Source organism: Chrysemys picta, chromosome 20, assembly GCF_011386835.1.
Source record: "Chrysemys picta bellii isolate R12L10 chromosome 20, ASM1138683v2, whole genome shotgun sequence".
Taxonomy (NCBI): domain Eukaryota; kingdom Metazoa; phylum Chordata; order Testudines; family Emydidae; genus Chrysemys; species Chrysemys picta.
This window is the reverse complement of record NC_088810.1, coordinates 16,963,800-16,990,027: the sequence shown is the minus strand read 5'-3', so window position 1 is coordinate 16,990,027 and position 26,228 is coordinate 16,963,800. Positions and strand designations below refer to the sequence as shown.

Below are 26,228 nucleotides of genomic sequence, written 5' to 3'. Positions count from 1 at the left end.
GTGGCACATACTGGTACAACACCTCCATGGATTGCTGCAGAGTTCACTTTCACTGAAGGCCGTTCAGGGCCAGGGCACTGCATTACGCTGCAGCTGGGAGCGAGTCTCCTAGGCTGAGCAGGCAGAGAGTTTAGTTCTTCGGCTGTCTCAGAGATCTGCCCCTCTGCTTTGCTATCTAGGACTCCCCACCCTCCTTTTGCCGACAGCCCCTGCATTTCGCCTATAAATTCCTCTTCCCCTTTAAGAATCAGGCCAAGCCCCAGGTTCTCAGCCTCCCAGGGCACGCTGCTAGCCTCACTCCCCTGCAGGCAGGGAGAGGTTTATGGGAGTTCCCGGGGATTAGAAAATCATGTCCATTAAGAGCTCCCTACACAAGGTGCAACACGCCTGGGGCCCCCCCCAAGCTGGGCGTGGGCAATAAACTGAAAATTAAGAGTGAGGATTAGGAGAAGAGACACCCCTTATTATCCTAGCCGCCTTTGCAATGCCGCTGGAGGGATGGCAGAGCCGCTGGCAGGAGGCGCAGCGATGCTGCCAGAAGAAATCCCGAGGATCTCGGACTCTGTCCCTGCTGGGAGAGGAGGTTAAACACTTCAGCCATTCGCAGCATTTTGTTGTTCATATTCCAGTAGCCCCCAGAGACACCAAACGGGGCCCCCTGGAGCAGGGGCTGTGTTGCATCTGTCACAGAGCGCACACAGTTATACTTTGGGATGCAGATGAGAGCGGGGGGGGAAAGGGATGACAGGGATACACTCTTCTTTGCATAGGCGGGCTGGGAACACAGCGCATATCTATTATGGTAACATGGCCCCTGATCCTTGACCGGGGTTCCTTTTTGTGTTAGACGTTGGACAAACGAGGAAGACAGATAGACCTTTCCTTCCCCGGAGAGCTTCAGACCGAGATCTCGAGCAGGACACAACAGGTCATAGATTGCAAGGCCAGAAGGGACCAATGTGATCACTTAGTCTGACCTCCCGTATGACCCAGGCCAGAGAACGGCCCCCAAATAATTCCCAGAGCAGAGCTTTTAGAAAAACATCCAGTCTTGATTTAAAAAGTGGTCAGCGATGGAGAAGCCACCATGAGCCTTGGTAAATTGTTCCAATGGTTAATTGCCCACCTGTTAAAAAATTACACCTTGTTTCCAGACTGAAATGGTCTAGCTTCTACTTCCAGCCATTAGATCGTGTTTGACCTTCCTCTGCTAAACTGAAGAGCCCGTTATTAAATATTTGTTCCCCAGGTGGGGGTTCAGACTAATCTAGCCACCCCTTAACCTCTTCGTTAAGTTACCTAGTTTGTGCTCTTTGAATCTATCACTCTCAGGCAGGTTTTCTAATCCTTTAATTTTGTTCGCGTGGCTCTTCTCTGACCCCTCCCCAATTTATCAGCATCCTCCTGAAACTGCGGGCGCCAGAACGGGACACGGGATTCCAGCAGGAGTCGCACTAGTGCCCAGTACAGAGGTAAAATAACCTCCCTACTCCTCCCTGAGATTCCCCTGTTTATGCATCCCAGGATTGCATTAGCCCTTTGGCGACAGCATCACACCAAGAGCTCACACTCAGCTGGTTATCCACCACGACTCCCAAATCTTTTTCAGAGTCGCTGCTTCCTAGGTGGATGAAATGGACGCAACGGGAGGATGAAACAACAATACGAGCGCCAGACAGGAGCCCTTTGGGAGGGGTTACTGCAGAGGCAGGTTTTGAGGGTACTAACGAGGTGACAGCTTTATGAAGTGTGATGGGGGTGGGGGTGGCATGGGAGACTTTGCAATAGTGAGGGGATATTTGTTGATAAATACAAACAAGCAGGACCAGTAGAGTCCGTCTTGCATAGACTAAGGAGGCTGGTGGCGAGCTAAGACCATCACATTGTCGGCAGTAGCAACGGGGCAGACCTATTGCTCCAGGTGACCCCACTCCCCAGCTGGGGCAGGGTCGCTCCCTGCGGGACACAGTCTGAGTGTTCTCTCCAGTCTAGTTTAAAACTCCCAAGCAAAGGAGGCTTCCACCCCCCTCCTTTGGGGACCCTTCCACAGCCAGACAGATCTCTAGGTCAGGAGGCTTTTCCAGGATCCAAGCAAGATGATCAACTGAGTCACAAGAGCGTGCTGGCTTAAATGCATTTTCTAGCCTTGTCACATGGGGGAGGGGCAGACTTGCAACCTCTGGCCGTCTCTGCATTTGCATGAAGCCACAAGAGCAGCCATCAGCTACCCAAGCCACAGCAGGGCTAGCTCCAGCGGGGCAGAGCCGTGCAGCAGCACACCCCCGAGCAGCACCGAAAGAGGTGTCCAAATCCCGCATCCGGTCACAGCCTTACCTGCCTCTCCAGGGAGATCTTGTCGCACTCCAGGTCCTGCTTGCTGGAGCGCTCCTGCAGCAGCTCCGCACGCAGCTGGTCAATCTGGAGGAAGGAAGGTTGGTGTAGTTTAGGGGTTATTTCTGGTCAGACTGGGGTGTCTTCTCTCAGCCAGTGGCAGTTCTCTCCCGGGCAGATGGCTAAGATTCCTAAGGCCATTCATGGATACAGCCAGTCAGAGGACTTTGGGGGGGGGGGGGGGGGAGGGGGAGGGTCAGGAACTCTCAAGTTCTAATCTTGGCTATTACACACGTCCCGAGTCCCTTCCCCACGGTATGCCTCAGTTTCCCCATCTGTCACCCACCTTTCCTGCGGAGGGCTGAAAGGATTAGAGGCAGCACTGCATTTCGAGAGAACAGAAGCTAGGCACAATTGGCATTTTTCGGGAAATCAAAGTCGCCAGGGCCTAATCCTCAGTTCAACCCAAGTCCCCCGCGATCAATGGAGTCACGCCAGTGGCAGTCTGGAGTGGCTGGCCCATAAAACATGACACAAGTAACGGGCACTGTGCTTCCATTACATTAATGTGGGTTCAGTGGGAGCTGAAAGCCATTGTACTAAGAGATTCCAGTTCTCTGTAGAACAGCCAGGGGGCCTCTGCCAGGATCAGGGCCCCTTTGTGCCAGGCGCTGTACAAAGTCTCCCCCCCGTAGAGTTCTGTCTGAGTAGGCAGGACAGGAATATCCCTATTTTACAAACCGATACTAGAAGGCTGGGCTATCCAACCTCTCCTGGTGGCTCTAAATCAGCCACTAGGCCATGACATGGAAGACGCCAATCCCCCATCCATAGGCCCACCCTGCTTAAGCCACTGCTACGTGCTAGGTCTTCAACTGAAACGTGCGGAGAACTCAGAGGCAACATAAGGCAATTCCAGTTCATACTGCTGCCTCTTGTGACACCGAGTACTCCAGGGCTGTCAACAGGGGGATAAATCTTTGGTGGGCTGCAGGCCCGCACTGGTGACCGGTGGCAGGCACGGAACAAGGCAGCACTAAAAGGGGAAGCCGTTCTCAGCTGCCGTCCACTGCCCGTGGCTGGTGTGAGCACGCAGCAGTGCATGCCGCTCCTCTGCTGCTGCGGCTGGGTTCAGTGAGTTAGAGACACCATGAATACCCAGGGATGCATGTACAGCAGGGTGCAGCCCTGAGATCATGGCTTGGCAGAGTCCCTGATGCCGGTTAATTGCGTATGAGACACAGTGCAGAGGCAGCAGCACGTTTCATCCCCAGCGAGATTAGATCATTGTTTACTCAGCAGCCCAGATAGATTGTTTTTTATTTTCTTAACGTTCGCCAAGGTTAGGCGCTAGACATGCTGCCAGCCCCCTGCCGACAACGCCCTTCCCTTTGCCAGGCAGGGCTGGGTGCAGAACCGACGGGCGTTTTAGCTGACACGAGCAGAGACCATGGCGGGGACGTTCGACACTGCAGCTGGGAGGTTCTGACTCCCGTTGGCGCTCTACAAACGGCTGTGTGAACGCTGTGGACACTCTAGCCCCTGGGTCCAAGCTCGGAGGGCTGGGCCAAGCCTCTGCCAATGCCGCACTGCTATTCTGAGTGCAGCGGCCGTGCCCCGTTAGCACGAGTCTGTCCCAGCTGCAGTGTCGACTAAGGTTGCCAACTATCTAATCGCACAAATCCAAACACCCCTGCCCCGAGACCCCGCCCCACTCTATTCCCCCTCCCTCCCTTTCACCGGGCTGGGGCCAAGAGGTTCGGAGTGTGGGAGGGGGCTTCGGGATGAGCCTGGGGCAGGAGGTTGGGGTGCAGAAGGGGGTGCGGGCTCTGGGAGGGAGTTTGGGTGCAGCTCAGGGTTCAGGGTGCAGGCTCCGGCAGGGCGGCGTTTACTTTGGGCAGCTCTTGGAAGTGACTGGCACATTTGGTTTCTAGGCTGAGGGGTGGCCAGGCGGCTCCACACACTGCCCCTGCCTGCAGGCACCGCTCCGCAGCGCCAATGGGAGCTGTAGAGTTGGCGCTCAGGGCGGGGGCAGCACGCGGAGCCCCCATGGCCGCCCCTGAGCCTAGAAGCCAAAGGGACATGCTGGTCGTTTCTGGGAGCTGCACAGCGCCAGGGCAGGAAGGGATCCTGCCTTCGCCTTGCTGCACTGCCAACCAGACTTTGACCTATCAAAATCTCCCCGATTGCCTTTAATAGTCACCGGGAGATTCCGGGAGACTCACGGCCAATCCTGGAGGGTTGGCAACTCTAATGTAGACACACCTGAAAGACCCGGCAGGAGAACTTAGGCTCTTACTGCTGTTGCGCATGTAGACATTTTCTTAAGACATCAGTGACCTGCAGGGCATTAGCAGTGCATTTCTGGCATTTTTGGCTTATACATCATCTCCCCTGCACCTACTGATGGATGTAGTCACGCCCCCCATGGCACTAGGCGCTGTACAAACACAGAAGAAAAGAGTCCCTGCCCCGAAGATCTTACAATCCAGGTATTGTCCCCCCGTTTCTGTGCCTCACTTTCCCAGTCTGAAAATGCGGTGCTCAGACTTTGACGGCAAGAAGCACCCAGATTAGTAAACGGTAAGGCCAGTAGGGACCATTACGATCTAGTCTGTCATCGTACATGAACGCCGGCCAGAGAACGTCACCCAATCATTTCTGCACCAAGCTAGAGCAGATCGTTGAGAAAGGGACGTCCAGTCTTGACTTAAAGTGCATGTGATGGAGAATTGAGGACCATTCAGTAACAGCTATGTAGAGTCTGAATAACTGTGGCTACTTGGAGAGTACCCCAGGGCTGTACTTGGCTCTAAGAAGCACTGAGTCTCTCTCTACAGCAGGCAGTCCCCAAACTTTTTGCATCTTCTCCATAGACCATTAATGGCTTAGCACGACAGAATAGCTGGCTTGGGGCTGACAGCTGGCTTTCAGATTGCATGCGTCAGCAACTTGGGAGCAGACAAAATATAGACTGCAATTCAAAAATATGTACCCTTCACAGCACTTCCAGGGCTGGCTCTAATAAGAGTTAATAAGCCATAGACAATTCTGCTCGGAGAATTTAAGCGCCAAGAAAGCCATGCCACCTGTATGTAACCTGTTCTTTCTCTGCTATTAAAATAATCACCATGCAATTCAAAACGCACGTGCAGCGTCAATAGGGTTCTGCCATTTGGATTCAGAAAACAGCAACATAGGTAGAGATGGGAGCGGTCAGAAGGCCCCCAGAGAAACGAGATACAGCAGGAACCCACCATTCAAGCAGGATAATGGGAAGGGGACTCATGCCAGTGGCAGAGCAGTTTGCAAAAGGCAGAAGAGCAGCATCTGATGGCAGGTGGAGTTTCTAATGAGCTTTTTATTTTTAAGAGGCTCCATCGTCTCTTACGTTTTATGCACACCTTAGAGGATTTTGTTACCACAGGGATTCAAGCTACGAACATGTTTTCAGAGGACTATTAAGAGATGCTAAGATTGCCAGATGGAAAGCAATAGAGACCGGGTCTGTAGGAGCGCCGTCAACATCCAACGGTCAGTTTTAGTAGCACGTTTGTGAAGCAGGGAAGCCCTGCAAGAATGGGGAATATTTGCCTTAAGTTGTTGCTGCATTTGGCAAGGAGGGGGCAGGGGAAGCAGAAAAAGCTTGTGCCGAGCAAATATTTCTAGGAACAACCAAGAGGCAGTAGCTCCTAGTCAGAGGTTGCTTGAGAGGATGAAACTTAGTTTAGACCTGAACATATAGAGATTCTCCCTCCACCCCCACCAGTTTTGCAGACGGAGAAGCTGAGGGGAAGGAAGGGATTCATTCAAGATTGCACAGTGGATTCAGTCACCCAGCTAGGAAAAGGATCCAGGACTCCTGATGCCTGGGTGACCAAGCCACTAGATCACGGTGTCTGAACGGGACTGCACCGCTAAAACAATGGCACCTATTGGGCATGGGTAGCGCACTTGTATGGGTCCGTTGCGTGAGGGAAGTTCTGCTTGAGGGTCCTTTGTTGAAGTAACTGAGCATCCACCTCAGTGACACGCCGACATGATGCAGGGGAATAGATGGGAGGAGAGAACCAAGAGCCAGACAGCTAAGCCCCTGCTCCGCTGGCAAGTCTGTCAACAGCAGAGAGCTTCCAGGAAGCAGTTACGTTAGCATCAGTAAGGCTAAGGGCTGCGTTCTGCGCCCGGCAGGCTCCGTGCTGTGTCAGACACTAGCTTGGAAAGAAATGCTGAACGATTATAAATGAGGAGCAGAGTCATAGGGCGCTGTCTAGTTGCTGGAGCACCAGGGTTCCTGGTAAAGTCCCCACCTCTGTGCCTCAGTTTCCCCATCTGCAAAGGGAGGGGTTATTTGGTCATTGTTCATATCGCAGCAGCAACGAGGAGCCCCAGGCATGGCTCAGGACCCCATTGTGCTAGGAGCTGTACGGACACAGAATGAAGAGATGGCCCCCTGCTTCAGAGAGCTTACAACGCAGGGTGCTTAGACTAGCAGACTTCTGTCAGCCTAGCTTATTGCATGCCCCAGGGGCTCCCTGCATCCTTCCATCCCCCCTCCAGCCCCCAGTCTCTCCCTCATTGCAGGGACTCTGTGCTGGTCCACTCCTTCCCACACCAGATCTCCATTAACCCATTGGCTGAAGCTAGGCTATGGTGCGGTTTTCGAATCCTTCCCTTTGCAGCACACTCCCCTACCTGGTCTCTGCCGCGGTTAATCCGGTCAGTCAACAGCTCCACCGTGTTCCTCTCCTCGTCCAGTTCCACCTCGAGGCGCTTGGATTTCTCCTGCGAGCAGAGCCTGGGTTATTCTAGCTTTGGATTCTGGGGAGGACCGGGGGTGGGGGGTGTTTTATGGGACACTAACGCCCCCCCCCCCAACCTTGGATCAGACAGAGGGCCATTCACACAGCATTGTGGCACTCCCAGGAGTTATGGGCTCACTAAGACATCAGTGAAGCTAGGCGGTTAACCCCGCGAGTGCTGGAGTAAGGATATGCGTGTGACGGGGACTCAGTGGGAGAGCTCGGCAGGACCCCCAAGTCCCTACTCCTGAAACGTGATCCACACAAGTTGGTCTCTGGGCCTGTGCAGAGCCTCACTGCCCGCTGCGGGGTGCCGAGAGCCCCAGGGGCTGCCCCTACAGAACAGCCTGCAGGAAGGAGATGCCTAGCACCCTTTCCGGGAAGGGCCGCTGATTTCAGGCGCCCAACAGGAGGCACCGTTGGCTGAATTTCCAGAAGGCTGAGCACCCAGAACTGGAGTCAGCGGCAGGTGGCCCTCACTTTTTTCAGAGGTGCTGAGCAAGGGTGCCTCAAGCCAGGCACCCAAAGATCAGTGGCCATTTTAATGTTGACGAGGCACTGACCCCAACCCATTAATTCCTTCCCCACAGAGCCACAACTTTCTAAGGACTCCTACGGGCCAGGTCGGGCGGGGGGGGGGGGGACAGAAGGGCGTCAGATTTGGAAAGCTATTTATTCTCGGAGGCCAGACAGGAGATAACTTGGCCCCCAGCACTTGCAATTTACACTCTCTGAAGGGGGGCATTTGTCAGCCAACAGAGGAGAGAGAGACCCCTCGTGAAATCCCTTCTTTAACAGGCTCGCTACACTGCAGGGCACTGGGGATTTCAATGCAGACTGCAGCAGAGAGCCAGTTAAGCAGGCTTAGGACCCGTCTGCCACAGGATTTGAACCATGCTCGGAAAGAAGAGTTTGAGGGGGGAGGGATAGCTCAGTGGTTTGAGCATTGGCCCGCTAAACCCAGGGTTGTGAGTTCAATCCTTGAGGGGGCCACTTGGGGATCTGGGGCAAAAATCAGTACTTGGTCCTGCTAGTGAAGGCAGGGGGCTGGACTCGATGACCTTTCAAGGTCCCTTCCAGTTCTAGGAGATGGGATATCTCCATTAATCAATAATCAATCTAATCCCTCGTTAAGTTTCACTGCCGCTAAGCTGGTTTCAAACCATATCATTTGCACGGACAATGCAGACGGTTCGAGTGCATCGGAAGAGTTTCCGGAACTCAAACGTGGCTTGGAAAGGCCTGATCTCCAGACACCGTGTCCGCGACTGCTTGGGTTCTGCTGTCTCCGCTCTGTTCCATACTGCAAAAGCCATTTGACTTTTCGAAGGGCTTGGTTTGGGTTGGATCTGCCTGGGAGCGCCATCTAAACGTGCTGGTCAACAAGGACTTGGATTTGATCCAAAGGGATTTAAGTTTTACCGTAAAGTTGGTTGCAGTTCACTACAGACCTGCACAAAGAATCTCAAGCCTGCTGTTGGCATTCAGACCAAAATAGCTGCTTTATAAATCCATAAATAAAGAACCCCGGAAACAGAGCAAGTCTCTGCCATGAACAATTATGCTGCAAGGCTTGAAAGAGCCGAAACTAAATCAGTTACTTGGCAATTAAAGAAAGCGTTAAACAAAAGGTCCTGTTTCCAAGTGAATGAGAGACTCTGAAGACAACTCTGCCCTCTGCTGTTAAAAGCAGGCTTTGTAGCTAGCAGGTTTTGTGCCACAGACAGCAGCAGATGCTCTCCTGGATTGAGTGCATGCTTTCTTACTTGCTCTTAGCCGTGGGCGAAACACTGGGGTAAACTCTCAGCTCTCCCTCAAAACAGAGTCCTCCTTGTCATTTCTAGCCAGGCAGCTCCCAGAGCCTCGCTCCCTGGTGATTTGTCTCACCATTACACAGATGCAACAGCTGGTTCCTCTTAAACTTACTTGGTTGCTTTTAGCCTAACATCTACAAGCGCTTGGTTTTTAAAATCCCAGTTACAGCAGATCTACTTGCTCGTTAGCAGTTGCCTTCAACAGCACGAAGCCCGTGGCTGTTGCAAGGAAGTTTGATCATTGTTCCTGAGTACCTATTTGGAGCCCCACAGCCTAGCATGTGGAGCTGAAAGAGTCCTTCTTAAACAGGTGAACATTTGGGCTCTACTAACTCTGATGGTTTCATGACCACTATGGGGAGGGGGGGCAGGGTTACGTCACAAAAAGCCCCCGACATGCAGTCCGTGGGAGTTTGGCCTAAGGAAAGGCTCCTACTGGCCCAGAACCTCAGCAATCAGCATTAACTGCTGTTGCACGTGCTGGAGGGGAGAGCAGACCGTGTGCTTACAGGTGCTCCGGGGGAGAAGCAGCGTTTGACCTGCACCTACATAGCGACAGCACTAAAACAGGCCAATCCAGAGGCTTGGACTCTGAGGAACGAGACCTGGAGATACGGCCCCCACCCACCGCATACTCATGGATGAGACTATGGGCCTGTGTCCCCCAGCTACGGCATTACTGGGGCTGCCAGCATGAGAAGCAGCATGGTACCAGGGCAGTCTAGTCACCAGAGTGTTGTTGGGGGTCCCAGGCAGGGTGCGTCGCACCGTTCTGTGCCATGCTAAAGGAGCTAGTTGAAGTTTCGCTATCCCGCCCGTTCCACGGCGGAACAGAGAACAACGCTACGTTCTGTGTGTGGGGATTTAGTGCCGGTGAGACGTTCTGGAGGAAGACGGCACAGACAGAATCGCAGCAAGGAGGCCAGTGGAGATGGGGACTTGGTCAAAGACCAGTGAGCTCCCTGTGCCAGAGGAGTTCAAAGCGGCACTAGGGTCAGGGAGAGCAAACGAACCTCCAGCGCTTTGACCTGCCGAGAGCGATCGTCCTGGGTGCGTTTCTTGGACTCCACCTCCTGCTCCAGGTTCTGCAGGCGCTGGGCCAGCACCTCCTTATCCAGCATGCTGCTTTCCCGCTCAGCCTGGCTGTCCTGCAGTGCTTGCTTCAGCCGCGTGATCTGCGGGAAGAGACGGCATCAGAGAGCTACCGTGCTCCCCCAGAAAGCTGCACGCGCCAGGCATCTGAAGATCTCCCCTAGTGACCACAATATAAGGCTGGCTCACAGGTGTAGCAGCTGGACAAAGCAGAGGATCATGGTGGGGGGAGAAGCAAAGGCTGGGCCAGACAGGAGCAGTGTGGTGCCAACCCTGGAACGACCCACCTAGGGGCCTCTGGTGATACCGTGTGGTTGATGCTTGCAGCGCTAGCGAGCCCTGCAGACAGCCGTGGCCAACCTGCTTCGGCTGGAGGAGAGGGAGAGAAAAGAGCAACAGCCCCCGTTTCTGCACTGGGCGGCAAGAGGAGACTCTTCCCCCGCACCCAGCAGGCTCTGGTCTAAGGACACATCTGGGCACCCACGCATAGTACCAGTGATCTGCTCTCTGCATACCGGAGAACACCCAGTTCGGTCATCAGGGTGATTAACAGGTTTAGGAGGGGCCCGACACCACCACGCTATGTACTTCAGGTAGCGAGGGGCCTCTGAACAGCAGCTGGATTCGGAATAGCCAGGCAGAGCTCTCCAGCCCTGCGGGGGCACAACCCCACCCCACCCGCACATGCTGGGCTCAGCACCGGGCTCGTGGGTTTCCCAGGAAGCATTTTAGAGGTTTCTGGTCTCAGGCAGGCCGAGATGCTGCCATTTCACTCGGACGGCGGGAATTACTCCAGCTTCGATCTGTCCAGTCTGTGCTCCCAGTCGGAGCAGAGCAGCTGACTGAACTCAAGGGAGATTCCACTACCTGTCACTCCTCTTAGCCAGGGAGGGCCAGCCCAGCTCCAGGGGAGGGAACCAGAGTCTGTCCCCAAGTCCCCCCAGCGATGCAGGAGGGAGGGAGACTCTTTCCTGGCTCACAAACAGAATCACTAAGTTCTGACTGCAGGATCTTTATTGGTGCCCAAGTGGGAGCCAGACGGCACCCAGCCCGACTCTGGTCCCTGCTGGCGCTTGGTGTTACAGACGCTCATCCCTTTACTTGTCTACTGAGCAGATCTGATCTGTGATTGCTGGTGATACAGCCCCCACAGTGCCCTCGAGCATAGCTGACTTCAAGGACACAAAGCGGCCTGTCTCAGGTAGCGCAGCCTCTTCCACTGGAATTGGGGGCAAGGGAACTCTAGTACTGTCTAGAGTTACACTGGCTGCCGCTTCTGTATTCTCCTGTGTTCTAACAGGGCTACGCTTGCCTTCAGATCAAGGCCTGAGCGGAGCAGGAAGTTTGCCTGAGGCAGGGAAAATGCACAACTTGTTATACTGGGTAATTTGAAAGTGGACGAGGGACGTTCGCATCTTCCCTGCGCTAGTGATTCCTGGCAAACGCATTGTAGACGCCCTCTCCGAAGACAGCCCCTGGCAGGTTGTGAGCAAGACTAACCACCTGAGAGCCGGTGGCCTACCTCGTCCTGCAGCCGGCCCATGGTGAACTGCATCTTCTCCAACTCTGCACTGCGGTCCTTGGCCTGCTTCTGGGAATCTGCAATCTCCTTCCGTGACTTCTCCTTGTACTCCTCCAGCTGCGACTGCAGCATGGCCAGTGAGCGGTGGGACTCCTGGGCCATCTGGTCCAGCTAGAGCACAAGAGGAGGAGTACTTAGGAACCCACAATGAGTGTCCACGACCAACCACTTCCCCCAGGCCACGTGGGGATCAATGATGCCATTGGAGTCACATGGGGGAATCCCAGTTAACTTCAATAGGAGTGGAGGGAAGGGAGCTCTAGTAGGTTTAGACCCACCATGAAGAGAAAGGGAAGGAAAGACGAGGGTGTCCCTACAATACTGGCCAGTGGGCTGGACTTCCCCTTTTCCCCCCAGACATTTGGTTTGAACGACAGAGCTGAGGCCACTAGGAAAGGCACTGACGTCCGAAGGAGATGTGCAAAGCTGAACTCAAAACAGATTTAGCACCGAAATGCCTATTAAATGCAGCTGGCTAACCTGGCTGGGGCCAGCATTACAAAGTCCTTGCAGGTCACCCAGCAGCACAGCTTAGATTTATACAACACCTATCACTGGGGTAATCCAAGCACCAGAGCTCATCCTCCAGTGAATTTCATTAGCAAGCCTGGCGGGGCCAGAGGGCTGCAGAATGGATACCAGAGTTCACCCTACAACTCCCAAATCTTCTAGCACCCGGGAGATGCCAGGATGCTGCATCCCCTGGGGTCTCTAGTGAGCCAGGAAGATGTAATGGGTTTTATGGAGACTAGCAGGGAAGAAAAGCTCATCTATGCGAATATCCTCCCAAACTGCGTGGCTCAGCACCTTCCAGATGGCTCCATATTTCAGCTGGTTTTGCAAGGCAGCTCCAGTTACCCTACTGGGCAAGCTCCCAATGCCACCCCTTGGACAGCCAAGCCGCGGCAGCACGAGCCACGCGCGCTCCAGCTAGCGGGCCATCCCGCCGCGCCTGTCACTAGTCGGCTCTGCAGAATCCCAGCCGAATGCCAAGCGTCAGCTCTCTAAGCCCTGGCGACAAATGGAGTTGGCAGCCATGAGACACTGTGTAATGATCTGGCCGTCCCCTTGTGTCAGGCACTGAGCTAGTAATAACTTTCCTACCCTGCAGCGTTGGAGAGAGTCTGGAGGGTCGCTGGTAGAGCAGCGGAGAAGCTTTTGCTGCAACAACGAGCATCTCTCCTAAAAGCAGCGGCGGCTCCAAGCACCAGCGCTCCAAGCAAGTGCCGGGGGCGGCAAGCCGCGGGGGGGCGGTGTGCCCGTCGCCGTGAGGGCAGCAGTCAGGCAGCCTTCGGCGGCATGCCTGCGGGAGGTCCGCCGGTCCTGCAGATTCAGTGGCAATTGAACGGCGGGTACGCCAAAGGCGCGGGACTGGCGGACCTCCTGCAGGCATGCCGCTAAATCCGCGGGACCGGCAAAAAAGCTAGAGCCACCCCTGCCTAAGAGGCGTCACCTGCTTTACTGCTCGCTTCCCACAATGGCCAGTTATTGCTCCTCACTGCGTTATCTGTAACCTAGACTGGAAACACCTAAATGGGAAGTAGTGTGGCCTAGTGAACAGTGCACTGGACTGGGACTCAGGAGACCGGGGGGTCTATTCCTAGCTCTGCCTCTGGCCTGCTGGGTGACCTTGGCCCCGTTACTTCCCTGCTCTGTGCCTTAGCATCTGCAAAATGGGGACAATGGTACACTCCCCCTTTGGTATTTACTGATCAGGAGCATTAGATAAAAGCCAGGGATTATTAAAAGCTTGACTTTATCTGCAAAAGCTCCCTGCAGTTGCTGGGGTCTCTTACGGGGTTTTAGATCCTTCCCCTGCCCTCTGTGCCTAGCGCAGTAGAGGCCACTCTCGTACAAGCTGATGAAATACTAGCTCACAAGAGGTTAAGAGAGCCTCTTATAAACAAAAACAGAAGCATCAGAGCTTGTAGGACAGCTGCATGGCAACTCCTAGTCACGTATTAGCTGCTCAGAAGTAGAACGATACGCCCGAGAACCATCTCGTTCTATGGCTAAGGATAGGACTAACTTGTCCCCCCCTCCAAAGGTTTCATTGGCTTCTGCTAGCGCTGGAGATTAAAAGACTAAATTCTACTCTAGCCGGAGGAAGAGGAAGCAGAAAGACTATTCCGTGTGTGCTCTATTAAAGGGCTCCCAGATAGAACTGTGAGTAGGAGCAAAATACAGGGACAGGTGGTGCTTGCTGGGAGTGGGCAGGCCGGTTGCCTAACAGAGAGAAGAGAGGCGTCCCCTAGAAAACCACCTCCCCACCTTGTGCACTAGTAAGGCCCAACTAGGGTGCAGCCACCTAATCGGTTGGTGAAGCCAGTTGATGTTCAGAGGATCAAGCCCAACGTCTCTGAAAGCCCCCCCAGCCAACAGGACACCATGGTGGGGTGGAGCGGAACGGCTTATGAACCTGATGCGTCTTAGCGTTAATGTTTCAATGCAGCCAAGTCCTGTTTTCAAGCAGGTTGCTGGTAGGGTGACTGTCCCATTATTCAGGACTGTGTCTTATATAGGCACTTATTACCCCTCCCCCGTCCTGATTTTTTATAGTTTCTATCTGGTCACCCTAATTGCTGGACAGATCAGAATCCCAGTCCTTTGCAAACAGAGGCCTCTCCCCTTGTTGGTAGCAAATGCCACCAGTGTAAGATTGGTGGGGGTGGGGGGAGGTTTAAGTGTGAGCTTCTCAGGACTAAGAGGGCCACACCCCACAGAGACTACATGTCCCAGCATGCAGTGCGATAACTTGATCCAAGCAGCCATGGGACACCATAGGCAACACCTGGCCCCTCCCCCAGGCTTTAAGCCGGTGACATCAGCTGAGGCGTCTCACAAACCTCTCTGGTCAGCTTCTCCGTGGTCTTATCCAGCAGCCTCTTCTGCTCCTCCAACTCATTCTTGGTTCTCCTCAGCTGCTCCTTCTGCTTCATCTCCTCCTGGTGCGAGGAGTTCAGCACCTGGTGCTCCTGAGACAGCCGGCTGAGACTCCGCTGGGCCTCTTCCAGCCGGCTCTCCAGAGACCTCTTGGCCATCAGCAGCTCCTGCTCCTGCTCCACCGCCTCCTCCAAGGATTCCTCCATCTGTCTGCGATCAGCCTGGAAGGGGAGGAGCTCTCAGAGAAACACAAAGCTCCCAGGGACTTCAGGGGCCGAGCTGGAGCCGTGACATTGACAAGCCAGCTCCCCAGCAGGGCGGCTGCGCCGTCTCTGCTCCTGGCTCAGGCTGCCCCCCGGGCTTCTCAGCCCCCCGCTAGGAATGGGGCAGCCGACCAGACACCGGGCGTGGATCCCCCTGGGCTCTCGGCTCCCTGCCGGGACTCTCAGCCCACCCCCCCACTACCCCTCTAAAGTTGGTGGAAGCGCTCCTGGTGAGGACGTGTCCCACTGACAGAAGAGCAGTGTGGACACGAATCACGGGGCAGTGATTAGTACAGTGGCTGTAACTCTATAGGCCGATTTAACTTTATAGTGTAGACATGCCCTGAGGCACTGACTTTCTTTAGGTCTGTGCAGCACCCAGCACCATGGGGCGGAAGCTGGGGAAGGAGGTAGGTCTGTGTGCAGGGCAGTGCTGCGGCCCTCACGTACCTCCAGCTTGCCGATCTTCTCCCGGAGCCTGGCCTCCGAGCCCTCCCAGTTCTCGGAGAAGTGCCTGTACTCCTTGACCTGCATCTCCAGGCCCAGGATCTTCCTCCTCAAGTCGTCGTTCTCCTCTTGTGTCTCCCGCAGAGCGGACTCCACGGCCTTCCTCATCTGCTCCGTGGCCTCCTTCTCGCTCTCCACGGCCACCTTCACCTGCACGCCGGGCAAGAAAACATGTACAGGTGAGTCCAGGGCCAGACCTGGACACCATCCGCTGGCACATGGGAAGCCGGCAATCACATAGGGTTACCATACGTCCGGTTTTTCCCCGGACATGTTCGGCTTTTCGGCAATCAAACCCCTGTCCGGGGGGAATTGCCAAAAAGCCGAACATGTCCGGGAAAATGCCGGCCGGGCACTTCCCCTCCTGCGGCGGCTCTGCTCCTCCCCGACTCTTCGGCTCTGTTTAAGAGCCGAGCGCTACGGGCTTTGGGCAGCCCCCATGCCTCCGGATCCTGCGCCGCCGGAGCCCGGGAGGGGAAGTGCCCGGCTGGGGGCGCAGGGTCCGGAGGCAAGGGGGCTGCCCGAAGCCCAAGCGCTACCGGCTTCACGGTTTGCCGGGCAGCCTCCAGACCCTGCGCCCCCGGCTGGGCGCTTCCCCTCCCGGGCTCCAGCTGCGCTGGGGAAGCACCAGCCGGGGGTGCAGGGTCTGGAGGCTGCCCGGCAAACCGTGAAGCCGGTAGCGCTCGGGCAGCCCTTTTCGCGTGGCTGGGAGTGGGAGGGAAGAGGGGCAGAGTTAGGGCGGGGAAGAGGCGGAGTTGGGGCAAGGCTGGGAAATGGGCGGGGCCAGGACCCCGTGGAGGGTCCTCTTTTTTTATTTGTTAAGTATGGTAACCCTAAATCACAGGAGCAGGTCTCCAGAGGCTTCTGCCCAGCGGAGGGCCAACGGGCTCACAGGTGCGGCTCTTTGGACAGAGGGTGCCCGTTCCGCTACGGCCCCACGCACAGTGAGCAGGCATCTCTGCAAGAGGCAGTCCCTCTCGCTTGCTGGGTCAATGGGAGGTGGCTGGGGGGTGGGAAATGGAGCATATGACGGAACTCCAAGGAGATGGAGGCAGCACGCAGCCAGACACGCCCAAGGGGTATTGTGGGCTCAGAGATTTGCTGCCATCTCAGGGGGAAGGTGCAGCAATACAAGCTATGCAGAAGGCGTCCCAGATCCGTGGCCTGGGTACAGTCCTGTGCCCCACTCCCCCTGACTGCTCTAGTCACTGCCCACCGGTGCCAGTTACCCAGGTGTGCAGCCCTCAGCACGCCTGGCTTGAGGTCAGGCCGGGATAGGCATTCCCGGGGGTCCTCTGCTATAGGGGGTCCGAGCTGGGAGACCCTGAGTTCTTGCCTTAGCAGCTTCGTCGTAGTCCTTCCTGAGCTGCTGCAAGTTCTTCTGGAACTGCTGCTTCAGCTCTTCTACCTCCGTGTCACGGCTGGCCACCTCTTCCTGGAGCGCCCCCTTCAGGGTGGCCAGCTCCCGCTCCCTCTGGTGGACCAGCTTGTCCTGGGCCTGCTTCTCTGAAGCCAGCTCCCTCAGCTCCTCTTGGGCTTGACGCAGCTCCTGCAGGAGGAGGAGGAGGAGGAGGAGGAGAGTTGCTGACAGGCTTTAAAGAGCATCGAATACATACCCCAAGCTCTGGGTGTCCTGGAGGCGCTCACGAGGTAGCCAGCGGCCTAACAGAGAGGGGACTGGGCTCCCAGAGAGCCTGCTACCCCCAGCATAGCGGTGGTCCCCGTTAAGGCCGCTGTGTTGTGGTAGCTAGGCCTGGGCAGGAAGTGGTTTTTCCTGTCCCCATTTGGAGAGAGAGAATGAACGAACAAACCTTTTCGGCAAAAGATTCCCGACCTGCTCTAGCCATAACCCCCTGGGCAGCAGAGAATAGTGGGGCAAGCTCTGATCACTCCCTTACCCTGCCCTCTATGCCAGTGGTTACACCAGTGGTACAGTAGCCCCATGTGCCATGGGGATCTCAGAGAGCTCATTTTAAGGCACCTTTCTGCTACCAGAGTGGCCTGAAGAGGCGTTGGTACGTGTGAGAACCAGGCCCCAACCTTCAGGCAGTTCACACAGCTGCTCTAAGAGTCAAGAGCCACCTTCTTTCTGACCACGCCCTGCCCATCATACCTTCTTCAGGGCTTCTGCTTGGCCGGCATCCACGGTGCTGTTCCTGACCTGGTCCACTTCCACCCGCATGGCCGAGAACCGCTCCCGCAGCTCCCGCAGCTCCTCCTCAAACTCCTCCCGCTCCTGTTTCACCTGCATGAGCCTGCGTGCAGGAAGAGAAGTAGTGCCAGGTGGGCTCCCCATTGCCCCATGGGAGAACCGTGGGGAGTCTGACCCTGGGGGAAGCTGGGCTGAATGGGAAGAAAGCCTATGAAGGTCACCAGGAGGGGTGCAGAGATTCAGATGGTGGCAGCATGCCCTGTACATGCCAGCCGAGCCTGAGCTACATGACCCCCCGTCCTCCCTTGGGTAATGCTGACATGATCAGAGAGAGGCACCGTGCACCTCCTTGCTGGGCTCTGCATCGGCAATGCCAGTCACCTGTAAGCCTGTCCACCGGCCGCATCACGGCTTCTGCCAGTGAGCCCAAGCCAAGAATCCTGCCTTGATTCTCCCTGGAATGACACCCTAGAGACATCCCCCAGTGACCTTTCCTGGATTTACAGGAAAGAAGTTTGACTGGATAAAATGGAGCAGCTGAACCCTTTATGGCCACTCTAGCCCCTGGGCAGATCGGCACTAGCTGACCATTCCCAGTCACAGCTGCGATCCTGGGACGGACACGGCACATCCATGAGAGCTCACTCCTGTTTGGTGTTGCGCAGCTCCTCCTTGTTCTTCTGGAACATCTCCCTCCAGTGGCCGGTCTCCTCGTTGCTCTCCTCCAGCTCCTTCTGGAGGTTCCTCACTATCGAGTTGATTTTCTGTCTCTCGATCTCTAGACTGGCTTGGTCCTGGGGACAGGAATGAAGCTGTCAAGCATTTGCTGTTGGGTTGGGTGCATGTACTGCAAGAAGGCTGGGGAAGGTTATGCCTTGGTAGAAACCTCTGTAAAATTTATACGGGGTTCCTTACAGCTTTGCGTGTACTCAGTGGATGTTGCCAATCATAGGTGCCAACTCCGTGGGTGCTCCGGGGCTGGAGCACCCATGGGGAAAAATTAGTGGGTGCTTTGCACTCACCAGCAGGCAAGCTCCCCTCACCCTCTGCCCCACCTCCTCCTCCTCCTCTGAGCACGCCACATGCCTGCTGCTCCGCCTATCTCCCAGCGCTTCCCACCTGGCTGCCACCAAACAGCTGTTTGGCAGCGTTAGCATGCTCCAGGAGGGGGGTAGGAACGGGAACATGGTGCGCTCAGGGGAGGAGGCGGAGCCGGGGAGGGGATTTGAGGAAGGAGTTGGAATATTGGCAGGGAGGGGGCAGAGTTGGGTCAGGGATTTTGGGGAAGGGGTTGGAATGGGGGTGGGGCCTCATGGAAGGGGTGGAGTGGGGGGCGGGGCCGGGGGCACAGGGGAAGTCGAGCACCCACAGGAAAGAGAGGAAGTCGGCGCCTATGCTTCCAATGCACACCCAGCCTAGATCCTGTCCGTTACACCAGGGTCATCTGCAGCAGCTTCTCTAAAAATCTAGGGAGCTCCTCCAACTGGATACTAGCGTAACACAGCAGAATTCAGCACCACGGAGAGACGTATTCGAGCTATCACTTAAGCAAGTGATTTGAGCACCCACATGTAGCGCTTGGTCAGCGGAGTCAGAAGTTCAGTGCTGGGGGAGGAGGAGCGCTAAGTACAGTGCCTCCTTTCGCCGACCAAGGCATCATCTGAGACGTTGCACCAGTTTAAGTGAAGCTGTGACCTCTTTTAAACCAGCTTTCGTTAAATCACTGAAGGCTGCATGGACGCGGATTCTGGTCAGCTGTGCGGAGCAGAAACAAACCAGGTTCTGACCAAAATGAGCATCCACGGAGCTTTCTGAACCAGCTAGAAAGCTGTTTAAGAGAGATCACACCCCAAGTTAAAACTGGTGCAACTTTCTGGTATAGCCCAGAGTGTCACCGTCGCTGAGCAGGGACGTGCAGCGCCCATGGCCACACTGCTCCCTAGGATACTTTAGGACAGGAAGCAAAGGTCGTAGCCAACCGAAAGATAACTCGGGGGAGGGCATTTAAGGGAAGCAGGCCACTGCTATGATTTTCCATTGTTTATAAATCCAGTCCGTAAGACAAGCCTTAATCTCCTAGCAGATGCCAGCCGTTCCCCCAACGTGTTCGCTTTATGCTTCCATTTCACGCGTCTGTGGCTTTACCTGAGACACGTCCTCCATGTTTCGCCTCAGCTGGTCCATGTCGCTCTGGTACTGCTGTGTCACCCGGTCCAGCTCCTTGTCGTGATTCGCCACCTCCTCCTTCAGGGCTCCTTTCAGCGCCGTCAGCTCCCGCTCCCGCTGCCGCAGATGTTCTTCTTGCTTCTGTTTGGCGTTGAGGATCTCCTCCAGCTCCTCTCTGGTTTCCAGCAGCTCCTGAGAGGATGGCAGGGACAGAGATGCTTTCACCACCTGGAGCTATGCAATACATCTCTAGCAGTGCTGTAGAGAGGCAATCTTGCCTAGTGGATAGAGCACTGGACTGGGACTCTGGCAACGTGGGTTCCATTCCCAGCTCTGCCACTAGCCTGCAGGGTGACCTTGGGCAAGTTACTGCGCCTCTGTTTTCCCATCTGCTCAGTAGGGATAAAGAGACTGACCTCACTCCTCCGCACTGGAAGGGCGCTCGGGATTATTGTTGAAACGCTGATTCAGGGGGAGGCCCTGCTCCCCCAGTGCTGTAATTCAGCACAGCACCGCCGGCTTCAACAGCCTCATCCATTTACCCCGGCTGAGAACCGGGCCCACGGCGCACTCAGGATCCAAGCCGCGCAATCAGGCGGCGAGAGTCACGTACCTTCATGAGCTCGTCTCGGTCTGCAGAGTCCACCGAGGTTTTCCGCAGCCTGTCCAGCTCCTCGTGCATCCCCATTAGCTGCTCTTCCACATCTCCCAGTTTGTCTTCTGCCTGCTCTCTGGCAACTTTCACTTCCATCAGCCTAGAGGAGACCACGCAAGCCTGTTCAGAGCCAGCCAGGCGGATCCTGGTCTCAGCACAGTACAGCCAGAGCCCCAGATACAATTCTGGCCCAGACACCGGCTTGCTGTGATCCCCCTCAGGGGCCAGGTGGCCTAGTGGGTAGGGCTCTGGGTTGGGCGTCAGGAGACCGGAGTTCAATTCCTGGCCTTGGCCACAGACTCCCTGTGGGACCTTGGGCAAGTCATTCCATCTACCCTGTGCCTCAGTTCTCCAGCTGTACAATGGGGATAATACCTCAAGTGGGGTAAAGTACCTCAAGAGGACAAAGCCATTAATGGCCTTCAGGCAGTTGGGATCAGCTAGATAAGGCAGGTCACTTCCTCCTCTGTGCCTCAGTTTCTCCCTCTATAATACAGGGATGCCTGCAGCCTAACTCAGCGGGTGGAAAGGGCTTGTTAATGAGGGCGAGCACGGTATCCAGCACGAGGATCGTTAGCGCTCTGCCAGGACCCGCGTAGCCCACCCCAGACGCAAGAAACAGCTCCTACTCTTGCAAGCGGCTTTTCAGCTCCTGGGTCGTCTTCTCCAAGGCCCCCTGGAGGCGCCTGCACTCGTCCTGCGCCTCCTCCAGCCGGCTCTCCATGTTCCGAGCAGCACCGCTCCTGGCCTGCTCTGCTTTCTGGCGGAGCTGGGAGAGGGGAGACTAGAGCGTTAGCGGCCACGGAAGAGGGAGGGGCTAGGATTTAAAGGGACGCTGCCACCAGCTAGCTTCAGAGAAGGTTTCTCGTGGCATCCCGCAAACAGATCCCGAGCTGGCATAAGCCAGCCCACTGACTTCACCGGAACTGGGCCAGCTGAGCATCTGGTCCTAAGGGGATCAGGCACCTCACTCCTAATTCAGGGGGAGGGAAGGGGGTAAAAAGGGGATGAGTTTGTGCAGGGAACTGGTTAGGGGTAGGCAGAGAGAACACAACCCATAGGCAGCCCTACAGCCGATATTCCAGTCCAGGAGTAAAGGGTGAGACCTCTACACAGTACTTACAGCCCTTGGACCAGTATAATTACAGGGTCACTAGCCGAGTCTCCCCCCGAAACCTCCCCACTCCATGCTGGGGTGTATGGAGACAGCCCAGAGCCCAGGCCCCCCTGCAGCCCACCCCCACCCAAGGCAGTGGAAGGGTGGCAGCTCCATAGGGCTGGCAGCCTCCCACTACCCGCCCAGCAAAGCAGGAGTTTACTGTCCAGTGCCTCTAGCTGACCAGGTACTGGCGTCACCTTGGTCTCTTCATCTAGTTTCCGCTGCAGCTCCTCCACCTTCCTCTTCAGCTCACTGTTCTGGGAAACAGATGCTCTCGCGTCCTCAGGAGGCACCACCTGTCAGACAGAGCCCCCTCTTTGTGTAACACAAGCACCCTGGAGATGCTGCCTAAAGTCAATTACTGGAGAGGAAGGACGGGCTTGTGGTTAAGATGGGACTCTGGAGCCCTGGGGTCAAGTCCCAGCTCCGCCAGGAATGGAACCAAGATCTCCTGAGTGCCAGTCCAGTGTTCTCCGTCCTTCTCCCTCAATGCTCAAGTAGTTCGGGCCACCAATTTTAAACTTCCCTTAAGTTAAGGGAGGAAAATGCCAGTCTCATTCACAGCAGCAATTTTTATTTTTTTTTAAACACCTGACACTAGCAAGCAGCCCTCTGACGCCAACATCAAAAGATATGGCTCCGAGTCCTGCCAGAGGTATGTTGGGCCTCAAGCAGGAGGCTCGGAAATGCCAGTTTTAATCAAGACCGCTGTCACGTCAGGCAAGCTCCGAGCACAGCACGCAGCAGCTAGCACCAGACGAGCTGCGATAACGGTGGAGTCGGCAAAATGGGTTCAGATCTTTTAATATAGAATATTAAACGGGAAATGCACTCTCCCTTAACATCTCCAACAGCGTCAGAGCAGATTCCTGAAAGGAAGCCAGGTTGCTTTCATACACAGATAATTCTAGGTATTAAAGAGAGAGTCATTTCTGTCTGCTTCCCTGGAGAAGGTGACAAAACAAAACAAACAACAAACAACCAATTCCAGGGCCACAGGAGAAACTGATCTCTTCCAGCTAATGGGATCATGTAAACACACATACACAGAATCCCAGCCCCAAAACTTTCATTCTTTCTTTAAACTGCTTACGGTTGCAGTTCAGAAAGGGTAAAAATATTGAGCCCTACAGAGCAAAGCATTTGTCAGATTGCCGACGTGTCAAGCCTGGAATCCAACCTCCAGCTGGGGCCAATCGCTGAAAAGCCCACAATGCATCTGACCATGCTGCGTATTGGGAGGCTGGGGCGGGGGGGGAGAAAAGCATCCTTCCTGACCCCCTGCCACAGGCAGCCAAGTTAAAACCTCAAGTACGAGATTGGACTCTCCTTGTTATCTTCACATGCATGGGCATGAATATTTGCAGAAATCTGGACATAGTACAGCTCCCTCCTGGAACAGGGCGTTCCACAGGTGGGCGACACACTGCATGAAGCTATAAGCAGACTGCGATTTCCCCAGTTCTCCCCAGAACTGGGTGTGCGTGGGGGGGGGGGGGTATTCTTTCAGCAGGATGCATTGAGCTGAAACAACTCAGAAGGGCTAAACTTTGGGGAAGGCCCTTTCCTGCTATAGATTTGCATTGTTGCAATGAACCAAAAGGCTTAATGGAGACGCTCAGCCCATTGGTGCTGGTCAGGAGAAGAGGGTAATGTCTACACTGCAGCTGTAAGTTTCCAGCTCATAAAAGATTGTAAGAATGGCCCTACTGGGTCAAACCAAAGGTCCATCTAGCCCTGTCTTCCGACAGTGGCCAGTGCCAGGTGCCCCAGAGGGAATGAACAGAACAGGGAATCATCAAATGATCCATCCCCCGTCGCTCATTCCCAGCTTCTGGCAAACAGAGGCTAGGGACACCATCCCTGCCCATCCTGGCTAGTAGCCATTGATGGACCTATCCTCCATGAATTTATCTAGTTCTTTTTTGAACCCTGTTATGGTCTTGGCCTTCACATCCTCTGGCAAGGAGTTCCACAGGTTGACTGTGCATTGTGTGAAGAAAATACTTCCTTTTATTTGTTTTAAACCTGCTGCCTATTAATTTCATTGGGTGGCCCCTAGTTCTTGTGTTATGAGAAGTAGTAAACAACACTTCCTTATCTACTTTCTCCACACCAGTCATGATTTTATATCTCGGGTCAACATTCCTGGGCTAGCTTCGACTGATGTTAGTGCACTAAAAATAGCAGTGTTACCATAGCAATGCAAGTTGCCCAGAGAACAATCCCATGTGAAACAGTAGCTAAGTAGGAGGACGGTTAGCCTCTCCCGCCGCCCTGGCATGCTGCTATTTTTAATGCACTAACTTGATCAGAGCTAGCGGGTGTACGTCTCTCCAACCAGGGAATCACACCTCCAGCTGCAGTGCAGATGTACACCAAGAGAGGGCAGTCATCCTGGCTGATCAGCACCACCCGGGCTTGATAATATAGGGGGTGAAAAATTCACCCTTTTGAGGAGAGCCGGGTGCCACACAAATCTCACAGGGCTTTTGCACTGGACTTTGTCCAGGAGTGAATGTCACTCTCTGCAAAGTAAGGGGAGGCTGGTATGGAGACTTACAGCGAGTGCTTGGATCTTCTCAAACATCAGGTTGGTTTTTCTCTTCAGAGAGCTTTCACTTTCTTTGCTCCTGAAAAAGAAACAAGCAAATACCAAAGAAAATCATTCAGGTTAAAAAGGGACATAGCCACCGGGGGGGAGAAGCAGAGCAGTGTTTAAGGCACTCGCTTATGACTCTGGTTTGAATCCCGGCTCTGCCACGGGACCTGTGTGACCTTGGGCAATTTACTTAACCCCTCCGTGCCTCAGTTTCCCCATATGAACAAGGGAGATGATTGCTCTTCACTGCCTCATAGGGGCATTGAGGGAATGAAATACATTAAAGATTGTGAAGTGCTCAGGTACTTTGGTAACAGGGACCAGGTAAGTACTTAAGAGACATACACACTTCTGACCGGAATTTTTAACTTAATGTTGTTGCAGGTAACACTTCAGATGAGCATCTCTGCAAGTTAGAGGAAAGTTCTGTTCTCTGCTCCCCGCAGTTTGAGGCCCATACTGTATGAATTGAAGGTAAAGGGGTAAGTCCCTCTTTACAAGAAGCCAGGGGAGTGAAAATCTGAAAGGGAGTGTTTCAGTCAAGTGTCCACAAGGCGGGGAAAGGGGAAGAAGAGAGGTTGTCTTTAAACCCTCGCTTTCCCGTAGAGAATCCTTTTAGTGATTAAGTTCAGCGGATCAGCTGCCTCATTTGCCCTGTACTCCCACCCAACAGACACTATCTACCTCCACAGGATTATTTAAAACAGAAGGTGACTACGCTAGGAATTAATTCCCTTTGTCGGCTCCAAGGTTGCCAATTTGCACCTTTCTAGAGTCGCTACCGCTTAGCCAAGAGGCTTACCATTGTTAGTTCGTGGGCTAAGCTGTAGTTCAAGGGTTTTGAAGCGTACACTCCCACAAGATGCCCAGGGCACTAGACTCCTATCCCAAGGTTAGATTTAAAGGACAGAGTTTTGTTTCATTTAAAGGACCAATTTTCCTGCACATCTGGGGCCAGATTTTCTAGACTCTGATTCCAAGCCAGAAGGGCCCATTGTGATCAGCTCGTCTGAGCTCCTGTGTAACAGACTTGATAGCTAGGCTCCTGTTTAGGATAGATTTGCCTAGCGAGAGCTGTGGGCAGATTTCCCTAGAGAGAGCTGTGGGGCAGAGTTCATTTGAGAACCACCGCCCCTTTGAGAGAAATGTGGGTCCCTGATACATCATGTTTGCTGGGGCCCCCACCTCCTCCCATTTCACTTTATTTACACAGATGTTTTGGGGAGGGGGGCCCTGAGCTCAGGGCCCCAGTACAATTGTGCCCCCTTTTCCCCCCTGCTCTGGTCAGCCCTGATCTCACCCCCGAGATGATGTAGCACTTCCTTTGTATTGTTTCAGAAACCTTTTTCACTAAAGTGAGTTTATGCAGTGTTGTTGGAGCCATGTTGGTCCCAGGATATGAGAGAAACAAGGTGAGGCAAGGGAATCTCTTATTAGACCAACTTCTGTTGGTGAGAGCTGTAAGCATCAAAGCGTGTGCCTCTCACCAACAGAAGTTGGACCAATAAAAGATATTCCCTCCCGCACGTCGTCACCCATAGTTCGTGGCAGCGAAGCACTCAATGCCTCCAGCCCCCCCTGCTCCAACAGAGCAAGCTGCACATCAGACGCTGCTATCCTGTCTAACACCGGACCCAAGAGCGCTCGGCCCAACACTCACCCATCCTTCAGGATACTGTAGATCAGTTCCTTGGTGTACTCGCTGCTCCCAGGCGGAGAGACTTCCTGCTGGTCTTTCAGAAGGTCTGGAGTGGACTTAAGCTGCTAATGAGACAGGACAAGCGTCACCAGATGCTCGCTGCACAGCAGTAGGACTTGCCAGACGGGATCAGACCAATGGGCCCATCTAGCCCGGTATCCCGTCTGATGGCAGCCAGAACCAGCTGATTCAGAGCAAGGCGCAAGCCAACCCCACCACTCTCTTTATGGAACAACCTACCCACAGGGTAAGTTTCTTCTTAAGCCCAGGCAATGAGTGCTTGGCTTATGCCCTGAAGCAGGAAGATCTGCATCCACCTAGGACGCTGTCACCGTGCTCCCTATGTTAGGAGAGGACAACAGCAGCAGTTTTGCAAGCAAACGTGGCTGGGATCTGATGTAACTAGGTGTAGGTGGCAGTTAGGTTGCAGCCCTTAAGGGCCTAGCGAACTTCCGAGTCAAATGCACCTCGGGACCTACGCTCCCGGCATTGAACTCTAGTGCCTAGAGCACTTGGAAAATAGG

At 54.6% G+C, this 26,228-nt stretch overlaps 1 protein-coding gene across 3 annotated transcripts in view; it reads right to left on the bottom strand.

Moving 5' to 3' along the window:
• Nucleotides 1–26,228, bottom strand: part of CGN (cingulin) — a 65,267-nt gene that overhangs the window by 13,880 nt on the left and 25,159 nt on the right. For 2 of the 3 annotated variants that reach the window (XM_008170385.4, XM_065574458.1), the window contains 15 exons: nucleotides 25,666–25,769; nucleotides 23,967–24,036; nucleotides 21,601–21,699; nucleotides 20,874–21,013; nucleotides 20,203–20,344; nucleotides 19,569–19,781; nucleotides 18,069–18,217; nucleotides 17,385–17,526; nucleotides 16,608–16,820; nucleotides 15,215–15,421; nucleotides 14,465–14,722; nucleotides 11,559–11,729; nucleotides 9,958–10,119; nucleotides 7,024–7,113; nucleotides 2,335–2,418 (listed from right to left, as the gene is read on the bottom strand). In XM_008170385.4, coding sequence (XP_008168607.2) covers nucleotides 2,335–2,418; nucleotides 7,024–7,113; nucleotides 9,958–10,119; nucleotides 11,559–11,729; nucleotides 14,465–14,722; nucleotides 15,215–15,421; nucleotides 16,608–16,820; nucleotides 17,385–17,526; nucleotides 18,069–18,217; nucleotides 19,569–19,781; nucleotides 20,203–20,344; nucleotides 20,874–21,013; nucleotides 21,601–21,699; nucleotides 23,967–24,036; nucleotides 25,666–25,769 — 2,244 coding nt within the window. The remainder of the gene's footprint in view (nucleotides 1–2,334; nucleotides 2,419–7,023; nucleotides 7,114–9,957; nucleotides 10,120–11,558; nucleotides 11,730–14,464; nucleotides 14,723–15,214; nucleotides 15,422–16,607; nucleotides 16,821–17,384; nucleotides 17,527–18,068; nucleotides 18,218–19,568; nucleotides 19,782–20,202; nucleotides 20,345–20,873; nucleotides 21,014–21,600; nucleotides 21,700–23,966; nucleotides 24,037–25,665; nucleotides 25,770–26,228) is intronic. The other variant, XM_065574459.1, reaches the window with a different exon arrangement.